This window comes from Loxodonta africana, chromosome 22 (genome assembly GCF_030014295.1).
Source record: "Loxodonta africana isolate mLoxAfr1 chromosome 22, mLoxAfr1.hap2, whole genome shotgun sequence".
In the NCBI taxonomy this organism is placed as follows: domain Eukaryota; kingdom Metazoa; phylum Chordata; class Mammalia; order Proboscidea; family Elephantidae; genus Loxodonta; species Loxodonta africana.
Genome location: NC_087363.1, coordinates 23594647 through 23616390, shown reverse-complemented (window position 1 = coordinate 23616390; position 21744 = coordinate 23594647). Strand labels below are relative to the sequence as shown.

The window sequence follows — 21744 nt, the reverse complement described above, 5'->3', positions numbered from 1 at the left end:
CCGCTGGTCCGTCTGGGCCGGGCGGGGAGCACCCGGAGCTGCGGGCCAGGGAAGAAAACTGGGGTTTCCTCAGGAGAATCATCTGGCCTTCACAAAACGAGCCAGGAAACAGGATGTCAATCTGCTGGACTTTCAGGGTTACTTGGAGTTACTCCAGTCATCTGGAGTAGGAGTATCCGGCTACCCTGGGAATCCTGTAGTTAAACTGAGAAGTTCAGCAATACTAGAGGTGACTCAGACTTTTAGGAGGTCACTCAGAGATAAAAGTGTATTAGGGACAGGGGCACTGGATGGCTTCACTGGTTCGCAAAGTTACATGATCTTTCTTGTTTCTCAAGGTCAGAGGCTCACTGGAAGATACCATGAGGTCACACATGGGTCAGTCATTCAGGGTCAGCAGGCATTCAGGGGGCACTCTCTGGTCTTTCAAGGTCAGGGGATTCCTGAATCAGTCTGGCATGACTTTGAATTACCCAGGTGATTCCAGGGTTCCTCTTGCCAGCATCCACTGATGGCAGTCAGCAGGCACCATAGGTGTTGGCACCTAGTCGCATGTACTCAAGCAGCTCTGCTGCCTGCTGCTCCAGGGCCCAAAGGGTGGCTGCCTTCTTGCCCAGTGCCTGCTCCTTCTGCGCCAGGCGATACTCCAACCCTGGAGACCAGGCTGCCTGAGCAAGGTTCTGACTCTAGCCCTCATCCCTTTCATGACCTTGGCCCTGACTGTAGCACCAGCCCTAAGCCAGCCCTGATCCTAATCAACACCTGACCCCTGTTCTGAATTTTGGCCCCAGCCCTGATCCCTCCATGAGTCTGGAACTGACCTAGACCCCATGCTGACCCCCATGCCCCCCGCACCCCCTGCCTGCTCTGCTCCTATGTCTCCTACTACGGCCCAGCCAAGCACCCTCCAGATGGGTCCAGGTGCTCTGTGCTTGCTTCAGCAGTTCCTGGGCCTCAGCTTGTGCCCGCTGCACCAGCTCTCCCACATTCTGCACCGTGGTGACCAGGCCAAGAACGCCCTCCAGCAACTCTGTCACACCCAACCCAGGCCACCTGCAACTCCTAGAAGAAAGGCTGGACATAAAACCCCACCCCACTGAGGCCCGAGGTTCCTGGGGGGTAGGGAGTTTTGGAACTAAGTTCCTGCCTCAACCCAGCCTATCCCGGCCCCAGCCTAAATTGCACCTCCCACTATTCCAGAGGAGTGCCCGAGGCCTCAACACCCACTGTTCCCTACGTCACCTTGCCCAGGCCCCCAGCCGTGCCTGTGGCCCTTGCTGCCTGTTCTTCTGCCTCCTGGGCATTCCTCTAAGGGCCAAATGCATCCTCAGGGCCTCAGCTGCACTGGACACACGCCCCAGGACCGGGGCCACATCCACGCCACCGCCATCTCAGTCTGGTGCCCTGCCATCTGGAGCAAAGTTCGGGGGGGTCACAGAGAGGTCACAGCACGGTAGCAACTAGGTTGAGTGTTTGCATGGTCAGGGTATTCAGTAGCACCATAGCATAACAGTGGATCAAGGATCTCAGGGGGGAATGGGAATCACTATACCCATTGAACAAGAGGTATGAAGGACCAAAGGGGTTCTGGTAGGGTATCACCTCCTGCACACTGGCCTCCAGGCCTCAAAGTGCCTGCTTTGCTGCCCAGAGCCCTTGTTCTGCAGCTTCCGTGTGACTTCCCACCTCAGCTAGTGCCCCCAGAACGTTCAGCACTTGGTCCCGGGCCTTGGCTGTGCCCTCTCTGAAAGATACAGATCCTCAATTGGGTATCCCTTCCCTCCCCACCCTCTGACTTCTACCTCCAGCCTCCTGGCCCTTCGCTTGATCTGCTGTGCCTGATGGAGGATGCCTTCAGCTCTGGGCAGCTCCTGGCCCACAGCATCTGGTGCACAGAGGTAACCATAGATCTGCTCCAGCAGGAGGGTAACACCTACAGCCCCGCATTGGGGGTGGGGCACTGCCAGCACATGCCACACCACCAGCTCTACACTCAAAACATTCGCACCTTTGTCTGTGGGGAGTAGGGTAGGACCTGAGCCCTGATCCCTGACCCAACAACCCTTGACCCTGGCCTCTCATTGACTCTGTCCCTGACACTCTTGTCCAACGGTGTGCTGGAGGCTTGCAACGGTCAATTGTTAGATCTTCAGGAATTTTGCAAAACGGTCATTAAATAGTAACCAAAAATACCAAACCCATTGCCGTCAAGTTAATTCCGACTCATAGCGACCCAATAGGACAGAGCAGAACTGCCCCATAGAGTTTCCAAGGAGCGCCTGGTGGATCTGAACTGCTGACCTTTTGGTTAGGAGCTGTAGCACTTAACCACTATGCCACCAGGGTTTCCAGATTGAAATCAGTCATGGTGGGATTGTTTACACCATGGAAATTGGAAAAATGCTACAAATCAGTTCCCCTTGATTTCCTGCCAGTTGTTAAAAACATTACCAGCACACCAGTGCTTCCACCTGACCCCTGGTCACCCTTTATGAGTATTCATCATTCTGGAAGGAGTACCACGGCAGTGTCCTGGATGCCCACCTGCCCTTGCCCTCAGCTGTGAACAGAAATGTGACAAGCAGACATATACTCATGAGGAAGCGCTGGATGGCCTGCACAGTCCCTTGCACATGGGCCATGGCAGCCATGCCTCAGGGCCCTCTTGCATGATGCCATGTCTTCTGTGCCTGAGTTTCTGAGGGGGTTACTGTGGCCTGGATTTGCTGCAGCTGGTAGGGATGAGTCACAAGTGGAATGTGTCTCCTGCCACCCTGTGGCCAAGCCATGGTCCTCTGTGACTTGCCCCATGGCTTCCACCCATGGCCTCTATGACTCTGAACCAGTTGCTGATGCTGCTCCAAGGCTGGGACTACTATGTCCAGGCTGTGGGAGGAGTTCCAGGAGGCAACCAGAGCCCACTGGGCCTTGGGCAGGGCCCCAGGGCAAGTGGGAACCCCACAGAGTGCAGGAACACAGCCAGCCCAAGTCCCCGACCCCTGCATTCCTGCAAGCGAGATGAGGAACCCAGTGAGGAGTGTACGTCCCAGAGCCCCTGTTGCCCTACACTCAGGATACCCCTGTAAGAGAGTTCTTGCCTTGGCAACCCCCCAACTGTGATATACATCCCCACCCACCACTCCAGCTCTGACAGAAAGCCCCAGCAGCTGCAGGTGCAGCATCTGGAACTTGCTGACCAGCCCCTTCAGTTTCAGCCCCCACAGAGGTGTCCTTGTCAGCTGGCCCGTCCCCCAAAGCAGCTGCTCTGTCCACTGCTGGGCCTCTCGGGCCTGCCCCAGGATGCTGTCTGGTTGTCCTAATGTGGCCACAGCCTGAGCTCTGAGTATGGCCTCCTGGGAAAGCAGGGCAGCGGAGGAGGCCTGGGCCCCAGCATCTGCAGGGGGTGGGACAGGTGTATATAGGAAAGGGTTAGGCCTCCACCTGCAGGCACCCTCATGGGTCTCCCAGATACACACACAAGGGCACCTGGTCCCTTCCTCCTGCCATCTACCCACCTGCCCACCACGACTCACCTTGGGCTCCTACGGCCCTTTTGGTCCAGGCCAAGTCCTTGACACAGTCTAGCTCCCAGGATAATGCTTCCAGGTGTTCACGTTGCTTCCTGACCCACAGACTATAGTCGGCCACAACCTGTTCTGTGGCCTGCAGTGTCTGGGCCAATGAAGTCAATTCCCTCCTGTAGGGAGATCGGGCATCAGTCTGGCCAGAGATGCCCACTGCTCCAAGATCCTTTGCTCAAGGAAACCCACATGACTCCCAGACCCAGAACTCAGGCCAACCTGTGACCCTGTGAATCCCTGATCTTGGAAAGCTGCAAGGGATTCCCTCCCTGCTGACTCCAGATCCCTTGCCTGGGTCCAGCTGTCCACTCTGTAAGTTGCTGCAGGGTTCCCACAGAGGGAGAGAGGGAATCTCCAGAAGTGCCTGTGTCTGCTGTAGTACCCCCTCCAGGGCTTGCAGGCATCCACCATGGCCCCCAGGCCCCCAGCCAGGCATCCCCTTGTGTAGGACAGCTGCCTCCTGGGCCACAGCTTTCAGCTGCGGCTAAAGCAGAGCCAGCTGTTGATTCCAGGGGGTGAAGCAAGTACGGCAGGATATGCAACGTGGGAAGCCACCTCTGGAAGTATGGGCACACACCCAGCACCTCAGCCCTGAGATGCCATCTCTGCAAAGGAAGGCGCCCGTGTGCGGGTCACAACTGGGTGAGATGGAGCCCTGTGGGTCACAGGCGCAGGCTGTGGGGAAGAGACAGGTCAGGGCAGGGAGAGACGACACTTGCCCCAGGCTCACCTCTAGGTGACTGAAGGATTATGAGGCCCCTGTGTGAGTGTGGGGGCGCACACTAGCCCTGGCCTGAGCCACTGCTTAGATCTGCCATGAGCACTGCCACCCACCCTGGCTGAGGGGCTGTACTGTACAGCAGCCTTTTTATGGGGAAACAGCACAAGTCTCCAGAGCCTCTACAGTCTAGCCAGGGGTCAGCCAGGGTCAGGGATGGCAGGGGGCAGTCAGGAAAGAGCCACCCAAGGTATCCTCTCTGTGGGTATCCCCAGTCTGGCCTTGCCAATGCTGTCTCCCTACAGTCGTTTTCATGAGTATTTAAGTTTTGGGGGGAACACAATAAACATGTTGTATTCTTCTTCAGGAAAACCCCAACTATTTCCCCACAATTCCCCCTGCAGGACAGCCTCGTCCCTGGTGGTGGACTGTGTGAGCGCTCTCTCACCTCTGCACTCCTGGCCTGGGTCACCCCAATACCCATCCTGACACTAAGAGCACATGCGGCCCCCAAATCCTGCCCAGCAGAGGTGCTGACCTGTGACCTGGAGGAAGAGAGCACAGGCCAGTCACCAGGGCCAACTTGCGGGGGGAGGGGGCACACAAGTGCTCAGAGGTGGCATGCATACACCACATGCGCTGTCTTCTCCCAGTCCCGCTCCTACCCCAAGAAGCACCCATACTTGCCCTTGGCTAAGGGCTTCTCCCTGCCTGAAGACTTCCTCTGGCCTGGCTCCCTCAGCCACTTCCCACCTTCCCTCATTGCCAACCCTTACTTTGCACTGCCTGGGTATGTCTTTTCTCTTGGCCTGCTGCCCTTTGTTTCTCTATGTTGTAAGCCATGCGCCCCACTATCCCAAGCCCTCACCCCCATGCTTCCCTCAACTCTTGGATCTGACTCCCGCCCCCCTCCTCGCCGAGGACCCAAGAACAGGCTTCAGTCCTCATTTCACACAGGGGCCACCCACCCTCCTGGAAACACTCACCTTCCGTGGCCACCCCCTTCTGCTGTGCCTCCTCAGCTTCCCCCCCAGCCCCCACCCCTGCCATGCTCACTCCGCTGGCCATGACTCTGTCACAGCGGTTTACACACACACTAACGCACTGCTGCACATGGGTTCAGGCACACGCAGTCTCATATCCACTTTCCCCCAGGCCCTACCACCTGCTCACAGTTAATTCACACAGGAGCGCAGACTCACACAGCTGTTTGTAGCTACACATAGTGCTGGTAGTCACAGGGACACTCACATCAGCCATAAGTCACACCTTGTCATAGGTATGCACACGTTCACTCACACCCAGGCACTGCCACATGCTATGTGCCACTGGGCTCACTCACTAAGTGACACCCCAGCTGCAAAGTCTGCTGGGTATGGCAGCCACAGGGTTCCCAGCCCCGGGGGTCCTCCAGGTTCCAGAAGAGGGGAGCACAGCATTTGCAGTCTCACCCCAGTGTGTGAGGGCAGCAGGGGCACTGCCTGCTGACCTGGTTGCAGAAGCAGGCTTTGGCCCCAGCTGGGCACCATACAGGAACAGTGCCCCAGGGATCACAGCTGCAGCCTGAGGGAAGGGAAGACTTGGCAGGCTCTGTGGAGGGGAGAACCTACCCCCCCATCCTGGGACGCTCCCACCCACACACTCACCCTGGCAGCCCCCTGGGCACAGGGCACTGCCATGGAAGCCAGGCCTGCAGTGGGCACAGCCAGGGCCATGGCTATGGTGGCATCGTCCGCTGTGGGGGTTGCAGGTGGCGGGGTCATGGGGATCGATATTGTTGTTGCACTGGCAGGGCTAGCACAGATGGACTCCTTCTGGGGTTCCCTTCTGGCCAAGGGTGCCCGAAGTAGACGGAGGAACAGCGGTCACAGTGGGGACCTAAAGAGGAGCGTGGGATTGTCTCAGGTGTCTTCCTGTATGCTTGAGGCCTGTGGGTCCCACATACCCAGTCAGTAAATCTGAGTCGTGGTCAGGAGGGGAGAGGACACTGCAGCTACTTTATAGCCCATCTTCCTGGCTTACACAGGCCTCGCCTATAATTCCCCCCACTCCTAGAATAGGAACTCCTCAAGGGCAAGTGCCCAGCTTGCAGGTCAGCAAACAGGCAGCACTGGCAATGATTTGTCACATGAACCTGATGGGGTTGTAAACAAGCAACCAGGGCCATGGGTCTGCCACTGCCAACTATGCCTCACCTGCATAGCCAGGTGCGCAGAGGCACAGGACACGCCCATTCACATTGTCCACGTGGCAGGAACTCCCATGATAGAGGCCAGAGCCAGGGTGCCCAGGACAGGGGCAGGGCCTGCACTGCTGGCCTGAGCCCAGGATGGAGTCTCCATAGTAGCTGTCCAGGCACCTGGGGGCAGAAGCACTTGGGGTGGGGCTGGCCCACTCATCATAACTCCTGCCCAATCCTCCCAGTGGCAGCGCTCACCTCTCACAGTGCCAGCCAGTGGTGGCCCCCTGGCAGGCCTGGCAGATGCCCGTAAGAGGACGGCACAACTCAGCATGCCCATTGCAGGCACACGGCTGGCAATGTGGGAATCCCCACCAGCCAGGGAGGCAGCGGTCACAGCGATGACCGGCAAGGCCTGCCCAGCATGTGCACTGCCCACTTAGAGGGTTGCAGATGGCACTGGTGGCACCCTCAGCATGGCAGCAGCATTCTGTGGGGAGTAGCAGGGTGCTCAAGCCATGCCCCTCACACCCACTGGCCCTGAAGACTCACCACTACAGCCAGTGGGCCCAAAGCCATATGTCCCAGGCACACAATGGTCACAGGTACGACCAACAACGTGGGGACAGCAGGGACACTGTCCACCCAGCAGGGCACACTCAGTGCTCAATGAACCCAGAGGGTGGCACTCACATGCTGGCAGGAGAAACAGGAAGACAAGATGAACCTCATGGTACCCCCGCAGCCCCTTCACTAAGGGGTGCACACTCACCAAGGCCACCTCCATGGAGCAAGGCTGAGATGCTGCAGACCAGGTGGGTGCAGGCTGCAGGCATAGTGCTGGAGGGGCCCTTCCTCGCTGCTTCCATGCAGCCTGCCTTGCGAAGCTCCTGCAGGTGCTGCATGGCCCTGGGGTCCATGGACCGCAGTCCAGGCAACTCTTCTACCCGAGGCAGGAACACAACCTAGCAGGCAGGGGGTAGTGAGCCCAGCCCCACTCACCAACATCTGCCCCCACTCCTTGCATCATCAGCCCTTATTGTCCTCTTCTGCCCCATTTTGTTTCCTAATCTCTTTTAAGTCTGCCTCTCCTCCCCGTCCAGTGACTCCAATCTAGTCCAGGCAATGCCACCTTTCACTTGGAATCACTGCAGCAGCCACCATTTGGGCCTCCCCCAAAAAGATCCTTCTCCCCATGTCTCTTCCCTGCTCAAAACCTTTCCATGGCTCCGCATTGTCCCTGTGATAGGCGCAAGACCCCTATCACATGGACAAGGCCCTGTGAGATCTGGCCCCTGCCTTTTCTCACCTTCTATCCTTTGCATGTGCACTTCTTCCCATCTGGGCCCCCTCCCTATACTCTTGGCCTATCTCAATCCTTTTGGTCCAACTCTAGACCTCTGTGATTCTCTGCCCCTAGCCCCGATGCCCCCATCCTGTCCTGCTGTAATTTGTGCCTTCTCCATGTCTCCCCAGATGTAGGGTGGAACACCTAGAACCTCACAGAATCCAGAAGGATGGTACCTCTTGCAGGCCTCTAAACACCCTTGGTCTGCCACAGCCGCAGGATCATGGAGTAGTGTGTTCCAGGCTCAGAGCAGAAAGGTCTGGATAGAGCCACAGCCCTGTGGGGAAGGGGGTAAGGTGGATGAGGATGAGATGGGGTCAGGAGGTCATGACCATGCAGTCCCAGGGATGTTGCATTCTGTTGTAGAGTTATTGAGTCCAACGTTTCAGCATATGACCAATGGAAAAAGACTAACTTCTTAAATCCTGCTGTTTTAAATTAGTTACTTGTTTTGATTGTTCTGTGACATGACCATATTCCATACTGGGGCTTTTCTACTTGGTCTCAGTATTGTTTCAAATGTGTTGGCTGCATAGTGGGCTCTTGGTGTTGGGGTCACAAGGTCCTGCCTACATATGTGCCCGCGGCAGTGCTGCCTGGAACAGCTGCTCTAAGGGCAGCACACGGGCACGGCGGGTACTGGTGGTAAGGATTGGGCATGGACACTGACCAATGCTTGCCTGGGGTCAAAGGTCAGGGGTCAGAAGACAAACAGCTGCCACTACCCACTACCCAGCACCATCCATCCGCCCATTTGGCACCCATGCCACTGACTTGGGTCTCATATCGTAGGACAATGTCATACTCCAGGGCACGAGGCACTGCCAGTGCCAACAGGAAGAGGCCAGCCCCACAAACCACACGTGCAAAGTTCAAGCCATTCCACAGTGCAGGCCCAGTTCCCCGATGCCGGGGCAGGTGCTCTGCTGGGACCTGCAGTGTGAGACGCAGACACCCAAGCCCAGGACCGACAGCCCTCAGGACTTGGGCCCCCATCCCTCCTAAGACCCTAGTTACCTGTGACCCCACCCTACTCCTCAGACTTCTCACCTTGGGCAGCTGGCGGCTGTGATGGGCTTGCCAGGCAGGGTGGAAGGCACATCAAGGGTTATGCTGTCTCTGAGGCCGAAGCTGAAGCCAGCCAGCAGAGGTCCCTGGGGCTCATATACAGTGGGGAGAGGTTGGCCAGGAGGCTCCCTGGGGGCAAGTGGGGTATCAGTGCCCTCCAACATCCTGGCTCTGTTCTCTCCCACACTATCCAGGAAATACAGGCTCTATCCAAGGTAAAGTAGAAGGTTGGTGAAAAAGAGGAAGACCCTCAACGAGATGGATTGACCCAGCAGCTGTAACAATGGGCTCAAACATAATGATTGTGAGGATGGCACAGGACTGGACAGTGTTTTGTTCTGTTGTACATAGGGTCACTGTGAGTTGGAACTGACTTAATAGCACTTAACAACAACAACATCCAAGATACCAAAACTCTGAGCACAATAATCCCCACCAACCTTCCCAATCCTGCCCAGGTCCTCCTCTATATAGCCCTTCACCCTGTGGGTCTTAGACCACCCTGGACACTCACTCCTGCCTCTGAGACCCAAGGTCTCAGCCTTGATTTCCTCTTGCCCCTGGCCTTCCTGGACACTCACAGGCAGTCGGGGATTGGCCGACTAGAGATCCTGGCTAAGCTCAGCCTCAGTCATGGCCTCGTCCAGGAGAGTGCAGAAATGCCCAGATTGACGTTCATGGCAGTGGTGGCCATGGAGGTGAGGGCGGCACAGGCAGAGGCCCTCTCCTGCAGAATACCTGAGAGAGGATGGAGACGGATGAGCGGGCCAAGTCAACTCCTGATCCCCGCTGTCTGACCCTTGACCCTCAAGTCCTGCCCTGTACCTGTTGCTGTAGTCACCCCCAAAGTCACAGTCACAGGGCCAGGAGCCTGGGGGGTCACTGCTCAGACCCCAGAATTCCGGCTGCAGGAGAGTGGCTGGTTGTGGGGGGAGGACAGGCAATGAGATCTGGATAGGACCTGCCTCCTGTAAGGAGGGGTGTTGTACCGGGATTGTCTGGTACAGGGGTTGGGGTTAAGGAGTGGGAAGGGAGCAGGGGCGGGAGTGAGTGGCAGGACTTGAATGCTCCTCTGCCTGCAACTGAGGGGGAGAAAGAAGACTCTTGTGTACCCCTGCACAGCTTTACTAAGAGGAGGAAAGAAAGAGATAAGGATGCAGCTAGGGTTAAACAAAAGTCAAAGCGTTCATAGTGCTCAAAGAGAGGCTAGAAGAGGATCACGCTGTCCCTGGGAATGAGTCTTCCTCCAAACGTGTTCACAATGAAACATCTTTAAACCCAGTATCTAATACTGTTATGACCTATTTAATCGTCTTCTCTTCTTATGCTCCCAAAGCTCTCTCCTGAGGGCATATGATGGTTCAGTCAGCCAAGGTAGTACTGATCTTGGTGATCAGATCAGGGCCTTGGCACCCACCCATGAGCAAGGCTACATTGTCACATTGACCATAGCTTTGTAATTGTCAGCTCCTAGAAGCTCAGCACCCAACATCAAAATCAAATTGGGGGATGGGTCAAGGCTCACCAGATATCGGCTGCAGTCCTGTCCAGAGACAAAGCATTTCCAGTGGCAGACACCGCTGGAGGGATCACAGGCATGAGTGCCAGGGACCTGGCTGCAGGGGTCACACCTGCAGGCTGAGGCACGGTGCTTTCAGGGGGCCAGTGGGGCTGCTAGGGGTGATGCGTGTGTCATCAGGGCAGTGATTTGGGGCAGAACAGGGAGGACGTAGGGTCACTCACACTGGTAGCCCTCTGATTGAGTGGGGCTGAGGCCGTAGTGACCAGGCTGACAGGAGTCACAGTGTTGGTCCCAGATGTGACCTTTGCAGCGACACTGCCCAGAGAGAAGGCCACGAGTCTCACCCGTGTGGGTGTCATACAAATCCCCCTCCAGAGCACCCACAGGGTCACGGTTGCAAGCTATTCAGGGGTCAGAAGTGAGGACAGAGTTAGGTCAGAGGTCACCACGGAGCTGAAGGATCATGGTCAGAGTTGGAATCAGGGGTTAGAGGACTCAGATCCACAAAAGCAAAAAAGGAGAATGGGGATCCTCCCGGGGATCACGGTGGAAGAAGGGCCGGCCAGAGCTGACAATGGCGCCCAGCCGCATTGTGCTGACATGCATCAAATACGCCTCCGCTCACATTGCCAGACACCAGATATATGGCCATGTCAAAGTGGCAGCTGTGGGCATGCCCATGGCACTCACATTTTGGGGTAGACAAGAGGTATATATGGGGTGGGGTGACCTGTGACAGGTATGGCCAGGCAGAATAGGGCATGCCATTTACTCTGGCAGGCATGGGGGTGCCCAGGCTCTGCTGCATGCCATGGGTGGTCTTGGTGCAGATCTTGGCAGCGCTCACAGTTGGCACCAGCTGTGTGGTGGCAGCAGACACAGAGGCCATGTACCTGGCAGGGAGGAGGGGAAGATGTGTCTGCCTGAGTCCTCCAGCCTGCCACCCCACCAGCCATAAAATGCCCCTCCCGTGGTTCTCACCATGCCTCCCACGCTGGCTGGGGCCCCTTGTGCGGGCCTGCACTCGGATGCAGGGCCATGGTACAAGCAGCTGCCCCAGGCCACAAGCTCATAGATAGCATAATAGTAGAAAGGTCATCCCTTGAGGCCCCCTACGGGACGGGCCTGTCACCCAATGTGTGCAGTTTAGAGAAGTTCACACGGAGGTTGATCACGCACAGGAGCTCTGGGGACATACAGCCAGACCTCAGGTGCCTTGGTCCTCACCCTACCATGGATGGGATGGAGGGGAATGGGAGAATTTCCTCCCATTCCTTGTAGCCCGCCTATTCCAGCACCCATGCTGTGGGGCTCCTTGCTCCCTGTGCCCCTAGGAACACCCTCCCCTCCCAGGATGATGACAGCCTCCCCACAGTGAGAATCCCACCTCTGTACTGAAGATCCCTTTTGCCCATTCCAATGTCACTACTGGGCTGGGACCTGCACATCCTACTACTTCTTGGACACCCCATTCTGGTGTCTTCAGGTACCTCAAACCTACTTTCCCAAAGCAATAAAGAATTCCACTCCCCAGTCTGTCATCCAAACTAGAAATCGGCTCATCATCTAGCCAAATGGCATAAGGTATTTGTTTGCTTATTTAGCAACTGTCTTTCTCACTTTCACATCAGCTCCAAGGAGACAGATACCTTGTCTGCTCCCCACAGATCATTGCCCAGATGATGCCTGGCATAGGGCAGGGCTAAATGGGCATTTGTTAAATGAACACATGGATGGAGAGATAGGTCCAGGGCTCCTCTCCCTGCTCCACAGCTCAATTTAGTTACCAAGCCGAGACTACCTCCTGCATCTCTCCTCTGCCAGGCCTCCACTCTCTCCCGAGTAGAGGCACATGCAGCAGCTGCCAGCATGGGGACTTAGGGTCGGCTGGAAAGCACCCAGCAGAGGTAAAGAAAAAGCTAGTTTGGGGTTTGTCCTCCTGCTCTGGTACCCTCCTGGCCTGGCTCTCGGCTGCCCTGCCAGGTTATGGTTATGTGGCTCTCTTGTCCTTTAACAAAAGACTTCTGCTTTTCAGGGAAGGGGACAAATCCAAAGATACCTTGGTGCCACCTAGAGGCAGCTGCAGGGACAAAGGGCACCAACAGAGACCAAGGCTTTGAATGAAAGGAGGGCAACGACAGGTGGACCATAACAGAGGCAGTGATGAGGAGCAGTGTTGGGGGATGGGGCCCACAAAGTGGAAGGTTATGAGAGACAGTGATGGGAGCAGAGATGGGGGATGGTGATGGGGGCTGGCATGGGGAGCAGTAATGGGGTCTCATGGAGTGGTTCAGCAATAGGGCAGAGGTAAGGGACAGCGGTGGGGATTGCTCCCCATGCCAGTCCCTTTACATTAGGGAGCAGAGATAAGAAGTAATAATGGGACAGAGATGGAGGGCCATGACAATAGAGGAGCCTGATAGGGGACAGTGATGGGACAGTGCGGGTGATGAAGAGATGAGGCTGCGGGACTGAGCTGGCTTGCCAGCCCACTCTGCCCCACTGGTGCACGCCCCCAGGTAGGGCCTCACTTCCTCCCAGGATCTAGCTCTAACCTGACATGTAAGGGGTACAGGATTGGCTATGGGGGATGATTACGCTGAATTTGGGGACTGTTTGGGTCCTCTACTCGAATGCCTGGGTCCAGAACTTTGAAAATTACCTGAGGGGAAGAAGCAGGCCTAAGACTGACTTCACCCCAAGGCCCTACTCCCCTTCCCCCTGGGCCTGACCTCACCCTCAGTGGAAGGTTTGATGTGCAAGTAATGCTGGTCACAGATGAGGTCACTGACCCTGTGGCCAGGTGCAAGAGGGATCCCAGAGAAGAGGCCTGAGCAGTTGTGGGCAAAATATCGTGCCAGGAATGGCCATAGTTCACCAAGCCGTCAAGGAGCAGAGCTGCTGGGTGGAATGTCTGGGGACAGAAGGAGCCCTTTCGTCATCAGGGGCAAGGGTCACTAGTGGCCATCAGGTAGGGAGGCCACAAGGTTCAGAGCTTGCCTAGCAAGCCTTCAGGTTGGGGCACTGAGTCACTTTGAAAGTCATGACAAGGTAGATAAAGTAGAAGACACCTTCTAGGTCCAGCTGGATGGTGACATTCTCGACACCTGCAGCCACAAGAACTGATCAGAGGGACTGAGCCCTGACCCCAGACCCCAGACCCACACACAGGGGCCCACTGGCACCCTCACCACTCTCTGCCTGCCACCAGGTCTTCTTGTCACCATGGCCACTTTGGGAGATCACATTCTCAAACACTGTGGCCTCGCTGAGCCCAAGAGTCACAGAAGAAGCATTCTCAGAGTCCTGGGAGGGCCCAAACAGGCTGACTGGGCAAGAAGTAAAAGGTCAGTCCCCACTCCAAAATCTCACAGTGCAGCCCTCTCCCTCCAGCCTCCAAAAGTGATCTGACCCTCACAGGGGTGAACCCATCCAGGATACACCCACACTACCATCCCCATACTCCAAAGACGGTCTCAAGAGCCCTGACCCTCCTCCCCACCTGTAGGCAGCTGATAACACAGTAGGGCTCAGGGTCATGGAGGCCACAGGTAGATGAGGCTCAGAGGCTGTGGCCATGGACAACAACCAGGTTGCCAGGGGGTGGGTAGCAACTGCCGCTTGAGCAACTGGGTGGGGAAATGCTGTCTGGCATCTCCTGGGCAGTGGTTCTGGGAGCCTGGACTGGGAGGGCAGGCCCTAAGTACATGTCCTAGGAGTATCCCTCACCTCGCCCCACCAAAAGGCCTGGAAATTTCGCCTCCTCTAATAAAAAAAACTAGCTCTCTGGAAAAGAGCTGACCCCTCACCCATCTGTGACAGTAGCATAAAAACTGGAAGGACGAGGCCCAGACTGGCTGGAAGTCTTGGACACTGGGCGCTGGAAACAGGCCTGAGAGAGAAGATGCAGAGTGAGGACAAGCTAGGCCAGCCCTGTTGGCTGAGTGTGGCCCCCACGTCATCCCCAGTACTCACATTGTAGGTGGAAGCAGAGCTGCCAAAGGCAAGGAGCATGCAGGGTGGTAGGGCCACAGTGCAGCTGGTAGCAAGGGAGTCCCCAGAGCCTGGGGAGTCAGGGGTGGGAGGGATATACCCAGAAGAGGATGTAAATAGCAGCCACCAGATGCAGAAGAAAGGAGGAGCACCAAGAAGCAAGTACAGCTTCTCCACAAGTCCACCGTCCAGGGCGGCTGGCGCTAGGCTAATGGGGCCCAGGTTCAGACAAACCCAAAGCAACAGAAAGGATCCAGTTCTCATTCAAATGACACTCCCACCCCCCGCCCTGAAAGGCTGCTGTCTCCAGGCGCCTCTGGGGAATGTCACCCCCCACTCACCCCAGAAGCCGCTATTCAGCCTGGGTAGCCAGGGAGAGACAGCCAGATGGGCGGGGCAGCTAATTCCATTCAGGGTTCAGGGCCCTGCCCCTCCCCAAAGCAGGAAGGAGTGATCTTGCTAGGACAAACAAGCTTCTCCCTGGATCTGTGGGAGGGGCATGCTGAGGCTGGATCTGGTAGTAAGACAAAGCACATGAAGCCCATGCAGGAAGCACTGTTGATGGAGGGAGGCAGTTGCAGAAACTCTCCTGGCTCCTTGGACAGTTGGAGCAGCTTCTGTGGCCCCTCAACCCTTAGCCCTGGCCCCTGACTCAATCTCAAGTCCCTTGCCACCAATCGAGAAAGCTGAGGCTAGTCACTCTCCCATGACATCCGGAGGGAGGAGAGGCAGAAGCACCTCATTTAGTTTAGGCCTGGCCACACCCCGGACAAGCCTGGGCAACCCCTCAAGGTTGCAGCCAGAGCTGGCTAGAGGACAAGACCAGGCTGTCTGCTGGGCCCCCAGGGAACAATGCCACAAAGCCCCTTCCCTGGCCTAGAAACCTGCTGGCCAAAAGGTTCCCTATAAACCAACACCCAAACCCAGTGCCGCTGAGTCGATTCCAATTCATAGCAATCAGAGCTGCTTATTATCCTCCTGCATGGGGCCTATCTAGATTCCAAATGAAGGAAGCCTCAAGGTGAATGAGTGGTTCTGCCCCTGCTCTCAGTGGATGCCCCCCCAACACCTACAGAGGCCAGTGAGGTGCCAGTGCTACACCCAAATTGTCCCCCATCTCTCCAGAGGGGCCCGGGAGCTGCCCTCTCTCACACCATCCCATCACCCCATCAGTCACATCAATGACCTATGCCAGGCTACCCGAACCCTCTCCAGCAGGCCTCTCCCTACAGCCACCTTCCCCATCTGCTCAAGCTGGCCTGCCAGTAGCCATGCACACAAAAAAGACCACGAAGGCTGGACAAGGAGACTGAGCCATGGAAAGGTATAAAACGTGATCGATGGAACAGTGGACATACAACTTGAAGAGGAAGAAGTCACAGTGCATCGCGCCATGAGAACACCCCTCCCACCCACCCCACCCCACATCCTCCAGTCTCTGAAAGGACACCGCTGGCCGCCAGAGCCCTGAAGAGGCACCCGGAGTCCTCAGGGTTGTGGAGTCCATGGGCATTGCACACTGTGCTGCTGGCCACACAAGCAGCTGAGCTCAGTCAGCTGTGTGAAGAAGTCAGGGTGCTGAGCATGGCAACAGTGGCTGGAGCTGTATCACCGGGGACAGGTTCACACGGAGGATCTGCTGAGCCTGCTGCCGCACCTCATCATCTGAGGACCACCGGTCTACCTTGATGGCCCAGAATTTCAGCAGCTTTGCTGTGCCAGACTCTGGCCATGCCTTAGGGGATCGGGGCCCAAGCCTTGTTCTCTTTCGGGGAGGAAGCTCCTTTGGCTCCTTGGCCCTTTTTCTCTTTTGTCCCATAGTCTCAGGGCAGCTCTTCCGGCCCCCCCTTGCAGTCTGGGGCTGAACAGACCCCTTGGGCCTGCCTCTGCTCGTGGGCTGGATCTGAGTCACCTTGGCCTTGGTTTTGATCTGCACTGCCTTGGACTTGGCCCATGCCACCTTTGTCTTGGCCTTGGTCTGCGCCACCTTGGCCTTGACCCGGGCTGCCTTGGCTTTGGCCCGAGCTGCTTTGGCCTTGGCCTTGATCCGCGCCGCCTTGGCCTTGGCCTTCGCCTTGATCCGCACCGCCTTGGCCTTGGCCTTGGCCCTGGCCCGTGCTGCCCTGGCTTTGGCCTGGGCCTTGGCCACCTTGGCCGGGGCTGCCTTTGTCTGAGCCACCTTGGCTGAGGCAGTCTTAGGCAGCGTTCGAGCCACCTTGGCCTGGGTACGGGCAGCTATGGCCATTGTTCGAGCTGCCTTGGCCCGGGCTGTTTTGGTGCCCAAGACAGAGCCCCCTTTCATCCCCAGGCCACTGAGGGACCCAGTGGCTTTGCAGGTCTTGCTCCGGGGCCCAGTGCCTTGTCGGGGACCGGCCCTGGGGCCTTTAAGGGTCAGACACTTGGGACCCTTGCTTGTCATTTTTCTGGGAGCCTTGGGCAGGGAGCTCCCTGAACCCTTCCCTGGGCCCTTCCGCAGCTTCGAGTCTGCAAGTGAGAGTTGCAATGATTGCGCCTTGTGCTTGGCCCCCAAGCAGGGCATGGAGGTCTTGAGTGGAACCAGGGCCTCAAGGACAACAGAGAGCCGCATGGCAGGGTAGACGCCTGGATAGAGGTGAGCAGGGAAGCCCATTGCTGCACCCCGGGCCCGGCTAGCGCTTGACTGCTTCAGGGAACTCAGCAGAAGGTTGGTAGTAGCATGCTTGGTGAGGGCTGGTGTGGATGCTTTGGCCAGCCTGCTGGAAAGTGGCATAGGGAGCAGCGTGGCCCGGCCTGCGGGCAGCCGCATGGCAGTTCGGGGAGCACGAGTTGGAGGTGATGTTGCAGCTGGGGTTGGGGCACGAGCTTGCAGCTTTGTCTGGCTTGGGGGGTTGGCTGTGCATGAACTGTAGCCATAGACATCGCCACTGCGCAGGACAGTAGGTTGGAAGCCATCATCCCGCAAGCCCTGTAGGAAGGCCACAAGCTGGGCCTCTGTAGCACTGAGATCCTGGCTCATGGGGTTAAAGACAAGCAGCGCTTCCTCCAGGGCCTTCTTCCCTGCCGTGGAGATGCGCGACCAAGAGTGCACAGCTTTCTCTTCCACATGCTGCACCACCACGCTCATGGCATTAGGCACTGCAGATCTGCCTGGGTGTCCGCAAACCAGCGCTCAGCACCTCCAAGGCAAGAGGAAAAGTCAGTGAGAATGGCAGTGAAATAGGGAGCCATGCAGGTAGACAGGTCAATCAGGGCCCACACTCTCCATGACATCACCCACTAACATTTAGGGCCCAGCCAGAGTGAGCCACTCCCTGGGTCAGAGACAGTCCCTTCAGGATGCATACCTATGAACTCCTCAGAGCCATCCAACCTGTCCAGGCCCCTAGAAAAGTTTGAGCCTGCCCTATTTGAACTCAATTCAGTGTTTTCTGAGGTGAAAAGCCTAGTATTGCACTCAGCTCTGGGAACACAGGTGAGTCTTCGAGAAGCCCAGTCCAGAAGGTGAGACAGAATCACTACTACAAGTTCTTGGGAATAAATGGTGGCACCCAGCACAGCTTGCCAATGGATCAGGAAAGGATTCCTAGAGGAGAGAAACATCTAACTGGGACATGAATGATGACTGCGACAGGGCTGGATAGAAATAGAACAAAAAGAGACATAGCTTGTACAAAGGCTCCTATGTGAGAGTAACGCATTCTGGTATGGCTGGAAACTGAGGCCAGGGCTGGTGGTCTAGCTGGAAAAACAGGTGGGAACAGGACAGCATAGAGCCTTGAATGCTAACCAACCATGCTCACTGGTGTTCCTCTAGCTGCTGGTGTTCAGGTGCCCATGGGAGAAATCTCCTTGCCCGCTAAAGGTTCTCCCTTCAGAGTCCCCAATTAGGCCACCCAGCAGCTCAATTCCTAGCCCTAGAGTCACAGATACTAACCCTAGGGAAAGAGCTAGACTCTCCTTCAACAGAAAATAGCTGATGAGCAGCAGGTGCCACTGACAACAGACAATGCGGTGGCCTGGGGGCCATACCAAGGGTCTAGGGCCTGAGAACAAAGGGAGTGAAAGATCCAAGTAGGATGGTAAATCAAGTGGATATCAGAGGTCTGAGCTGTCCTAACTTGGGCTTGGAAGAATGCAGACTTCAGTACACTCCAAATTGAGCTCTCTGGGAACACTCAAGTCATCCACACCTCCCTGAAAAAGCTGTAGCCATCAATCATGACTAATGCTAATACCCAACACAGCACTGGAGGGCTCGCAGAGGCAAGAGGCAGCTTCCTCGCTGCACCTGGAGCATTAAAAGATCAGGTGGGATCTGGCAAGTCCCTGGGGCTAGGAAGTGCGTCTGCACTTCTTCCCACAGCCCTAATGGGGCAGAGAAAGTCTTCAGAATTCTCGGGAGAAAGTGCCCTAGGGCCCTTTGTTTGGAAACATTCTTGGATCCTCTGGTGTCTCAGGCACTTTCCCTCTCCAGAGCACAATCCTTACACGTGATTCCAGTTTCTTTATTAGATTTTTTTTTTTGGCGGGGGGAAGGGGTGTAGTTCCCATGGCTGTGAACTGTAGAGAAAAGGCCTGCTTCCTGACCGCCCCCCCGCCCCCGGTACAAATATCAGGAGTGGGCTGGGGTTCTTCTGCCCAGATCGGTCTGGGACCGTAGGAGGGGTCTTCTAGGGCATCCAAGAGGCCCTGGGCACAGAAGCTGCTGCCGGGTCCCCGACCTCCCTTTACACATGGCCCCAGGGCCGGCAAGGGAAGTTAACATAAGATGGAGGGAGGGAAATGCCCCATTCAAGTGGGGCCCTCGAGGTGGGGTCCGCGTCCCTGGAGCCGGGGCCGCGGCTGGCGACAGGAGTCCCGGCGGCTTCGGACTGCACCGGGCAGATAGTGTCAGCCCGGCTGGGGCCGCGCGGAGCCAGGGTGGGGCCGCTGGGCACGGGGTGGGGGTGGGGTCTCTCGGCCGGACTGCCAGAGGGTTGGGGTTTGGGAAGTCTCAGCCGGCCCATCCGCCCTGCCGCCCCGTGGGCTGCCACTCCGCGGCAGGGTTAGGCCCGCGGCCCCAACCTACCGGCGCCGCCGCGGGGACCCAGGACGCGCCTCTGCGCCGCCTCCGCCGCTCCAACATGGCCGCCCGCTGCGCGCCGGAAGTGCGCCGCGCTTCCGCTTCCGGGACCAGGCCCACCCTCATGACCTTTGACCCTCGAGACCCCGTTTCCACCCCTTGCAAAAGCTGGGCGTGGGGCAGTTTAGGCACCAGGGAGGGCTGCCTGGAGGTGGTGACTGCGGGGAGCTCTCCAAACCCACCCAGGCCTGTGCGGGAGCCTGGGGAGTAGAGGAGCCTTCTGATACGACCGCAGTCAGGACCTCACGGAAGCCCGCCAAGACTGCATTGGGAGCCTCAACTGACACCTGCCTTGAAAGGACCTGGTGATGCAGCAACTACTGGATGGGCCGTCCAGCAAGGCCCAGCCCATCCTCTACCTTCTGGTCCTTTCCCAGGCACTGACAAAACCCAGATCCAGTGCCGTCGAGTCAATTCTGACTCATAGTGATCCTATACGACAGAGTAGAACTGCCCACAAGGCCCACCTTATTCCCAGCCAATCGCCCGTAAGGCAGAAGGGCAGCACTTCTAGCCACAGGGATGTTGGCAGAGCAGCCCCGTTGCTGTGCAGCAGGAATACCAGCTCTGGGGACAGTAGGCCCTCCTCCCTTCCTGAGAAAGCATAGGGGTAAATCCTCAAGACCTAGTTTTTGACAATGCGTTCTTAGATATGACACCAAAAGCATGAGCAACGATATACAAAATAGACTTCATCAAAAACTTCAGTGCATCAAAAGACTTTATCAAGAAAATGAAGAGACACCTTACAGAACAGGAGAAAATATTTGCAGCTCATATATCTGATAGGAAGCCCTGGTGGCATAGTGGTTAAGGGTATGGCTCCTAACCAAAAGGTGGGCAGTTTGAATCCACCAGGCACGCCTTGGAAACCCTATGGGGCAGTTCTACTCTGTCCTGTAGGGTCGCTATGAGTTGGAATTGACTCGATGGCAACGGGTTTGGTTTTTGGTTTGGTTATATTTGATAAGGGTTTAATGTCCAGAATATATAAAGAACTCATACAGTTCAACAAGAGAAAGACAAACAGCCCAATCAAAAAATGAGCAAAGGACTTGAATAGACATTTCACCAAAGAAATGGCCAACAAGCACATGAAAAGATGCTGAATGCCATTAGTTATTGTTGTTGTGTGCTATTGAGTCAATCGTGACGCATAGTGACCCTATACAGCAGAGTAGAACTGCCCCATAGGGCTTCCTAGGCTGTAATCTTTCTCAGAGCAAATTACCAGGTCTTTTCTCCTTTGAAGTGGCTGGTGTTTAGCAACTGAGTGCCTATCGGTTGCACCACCAGGGCTGCTTTAGTCATTAAACCAAAAAACCCACTGCCGTCAAGTTGATTCCAACTCATACCAACCCTATAGTACAGAGTAGAACTGCCCCATAGAGTTTTCAAACTGCCGACCTCTTGGTTAGCCTCCATAGCGCTTAACCACTACACCACCAGGGTTTCCTTTAGTCTTAGGGAAATGCAAATTAAAACCACAATGAGACGTCACTTCACATTCACTAACCTGTTGAAACCGTTGCCATCAACTCAGAATCTTCTGACTCATAGTGTCCCTAAAGGACAGAGTAGAACTGACCCATAGAGTTTCCAAGGAGCACCTGGTGGATTCAAACTGCCAACCTTTTGATTAGCAGCTGTAGCACTTAACCACTATGCCACCAGGGTTTCCTCACATCCACTAGGATGGCTATTATCAGACAAACAGAAAATAACAAGTGTTGGTGAGAATGTGGAGAAATTGGAACCGCCATCCATTGCTGGTGGAAATGTAAAACGGTGTAGCCGCTGTGGGAAATATTTTACCACTTCCTTAAAAAGTTAAACATAGAAAGACCACATGACCCAGCAATTCCACTCCTAAGTATATACCCAAAAGACTTGAAAGTAGGCACTCAGACTTTTGTACAGCAATGTTCACTGCGTTATTCATAATAAACAAAAGGTAGAAACAAACCAAGTGTCCATCAACAGATGAATAGATAAACAAAATGTGGTATATCCATACAATGGAATATTATTCATCTATAAAGAGAAATTAAGTTTTGATATATTCCATAGCATGGATGAACCTTGAAAACATTACAGTGAGTGAAATAAGCCAGAGAGAAAAGAATAGAGTATGATCCTATTTATATGAATTATCTAGAATTGGCAAATCCATACAGACGAAAGTTCATTTGTGATTACCAGGGGCTGAGAGAAGGAAGACAAAGGGAGTTACT

General features: G+C 55.8%; 1 protein-coding gene and 1 long non-coding RNA gene across 3 annotated transcripts; both read right to left on the bottom strand.

Moving 5' to 3' along the window:
- Positions 1–37: 37 nt before the first annotated feature.
- On the bottom strand, positions 38–15804 carry LOC104845911 (uncharacterized). 2 transcript variants are annotated; one of them, XR_010318993.1, is made up of 7 exons: positions 9476–15804; positions 8877–9023; positions 8003–8103; positions 6495–7443; positions 5642–6177; positions 3534–4256; positions 38–3394 (listed from the first exon to the last, which is right to left on the bottom strand). It is a non-coding gene; the product is annotated as an uncharacterized LOC104845911 (long non-coding RNA). The 2 variants fall into 2 exon arrangements; XR_010318992.1 differs by having other exon boundaries at positions 3534–6177.
- A 26-nt stretch (positions 15805–15830) lies between these two features.
- CCDC71 (coiled-coil domain containing 71) lies at positions 15831–19527 on the bottom strand. Its single transcript, XM_010589810.3, has 2 exons — positions 19457–19527; positions 15831–17564 (listed from the first exon to the last, which is right to left on the bottom strand). Exon 2 carries the CDS (start codon positions 17510–17512, stop codon positions 15980–15982), a length of 1533 nt encoding a protein of 510 aa, XP_010588112.1. The 5' UTR covers positions 17513–17564; positions 19457–19527; the 3' UTR covers positions 15831–15979.
- Positions 19528–21744: the final 2217 nt, after the last annotated feature.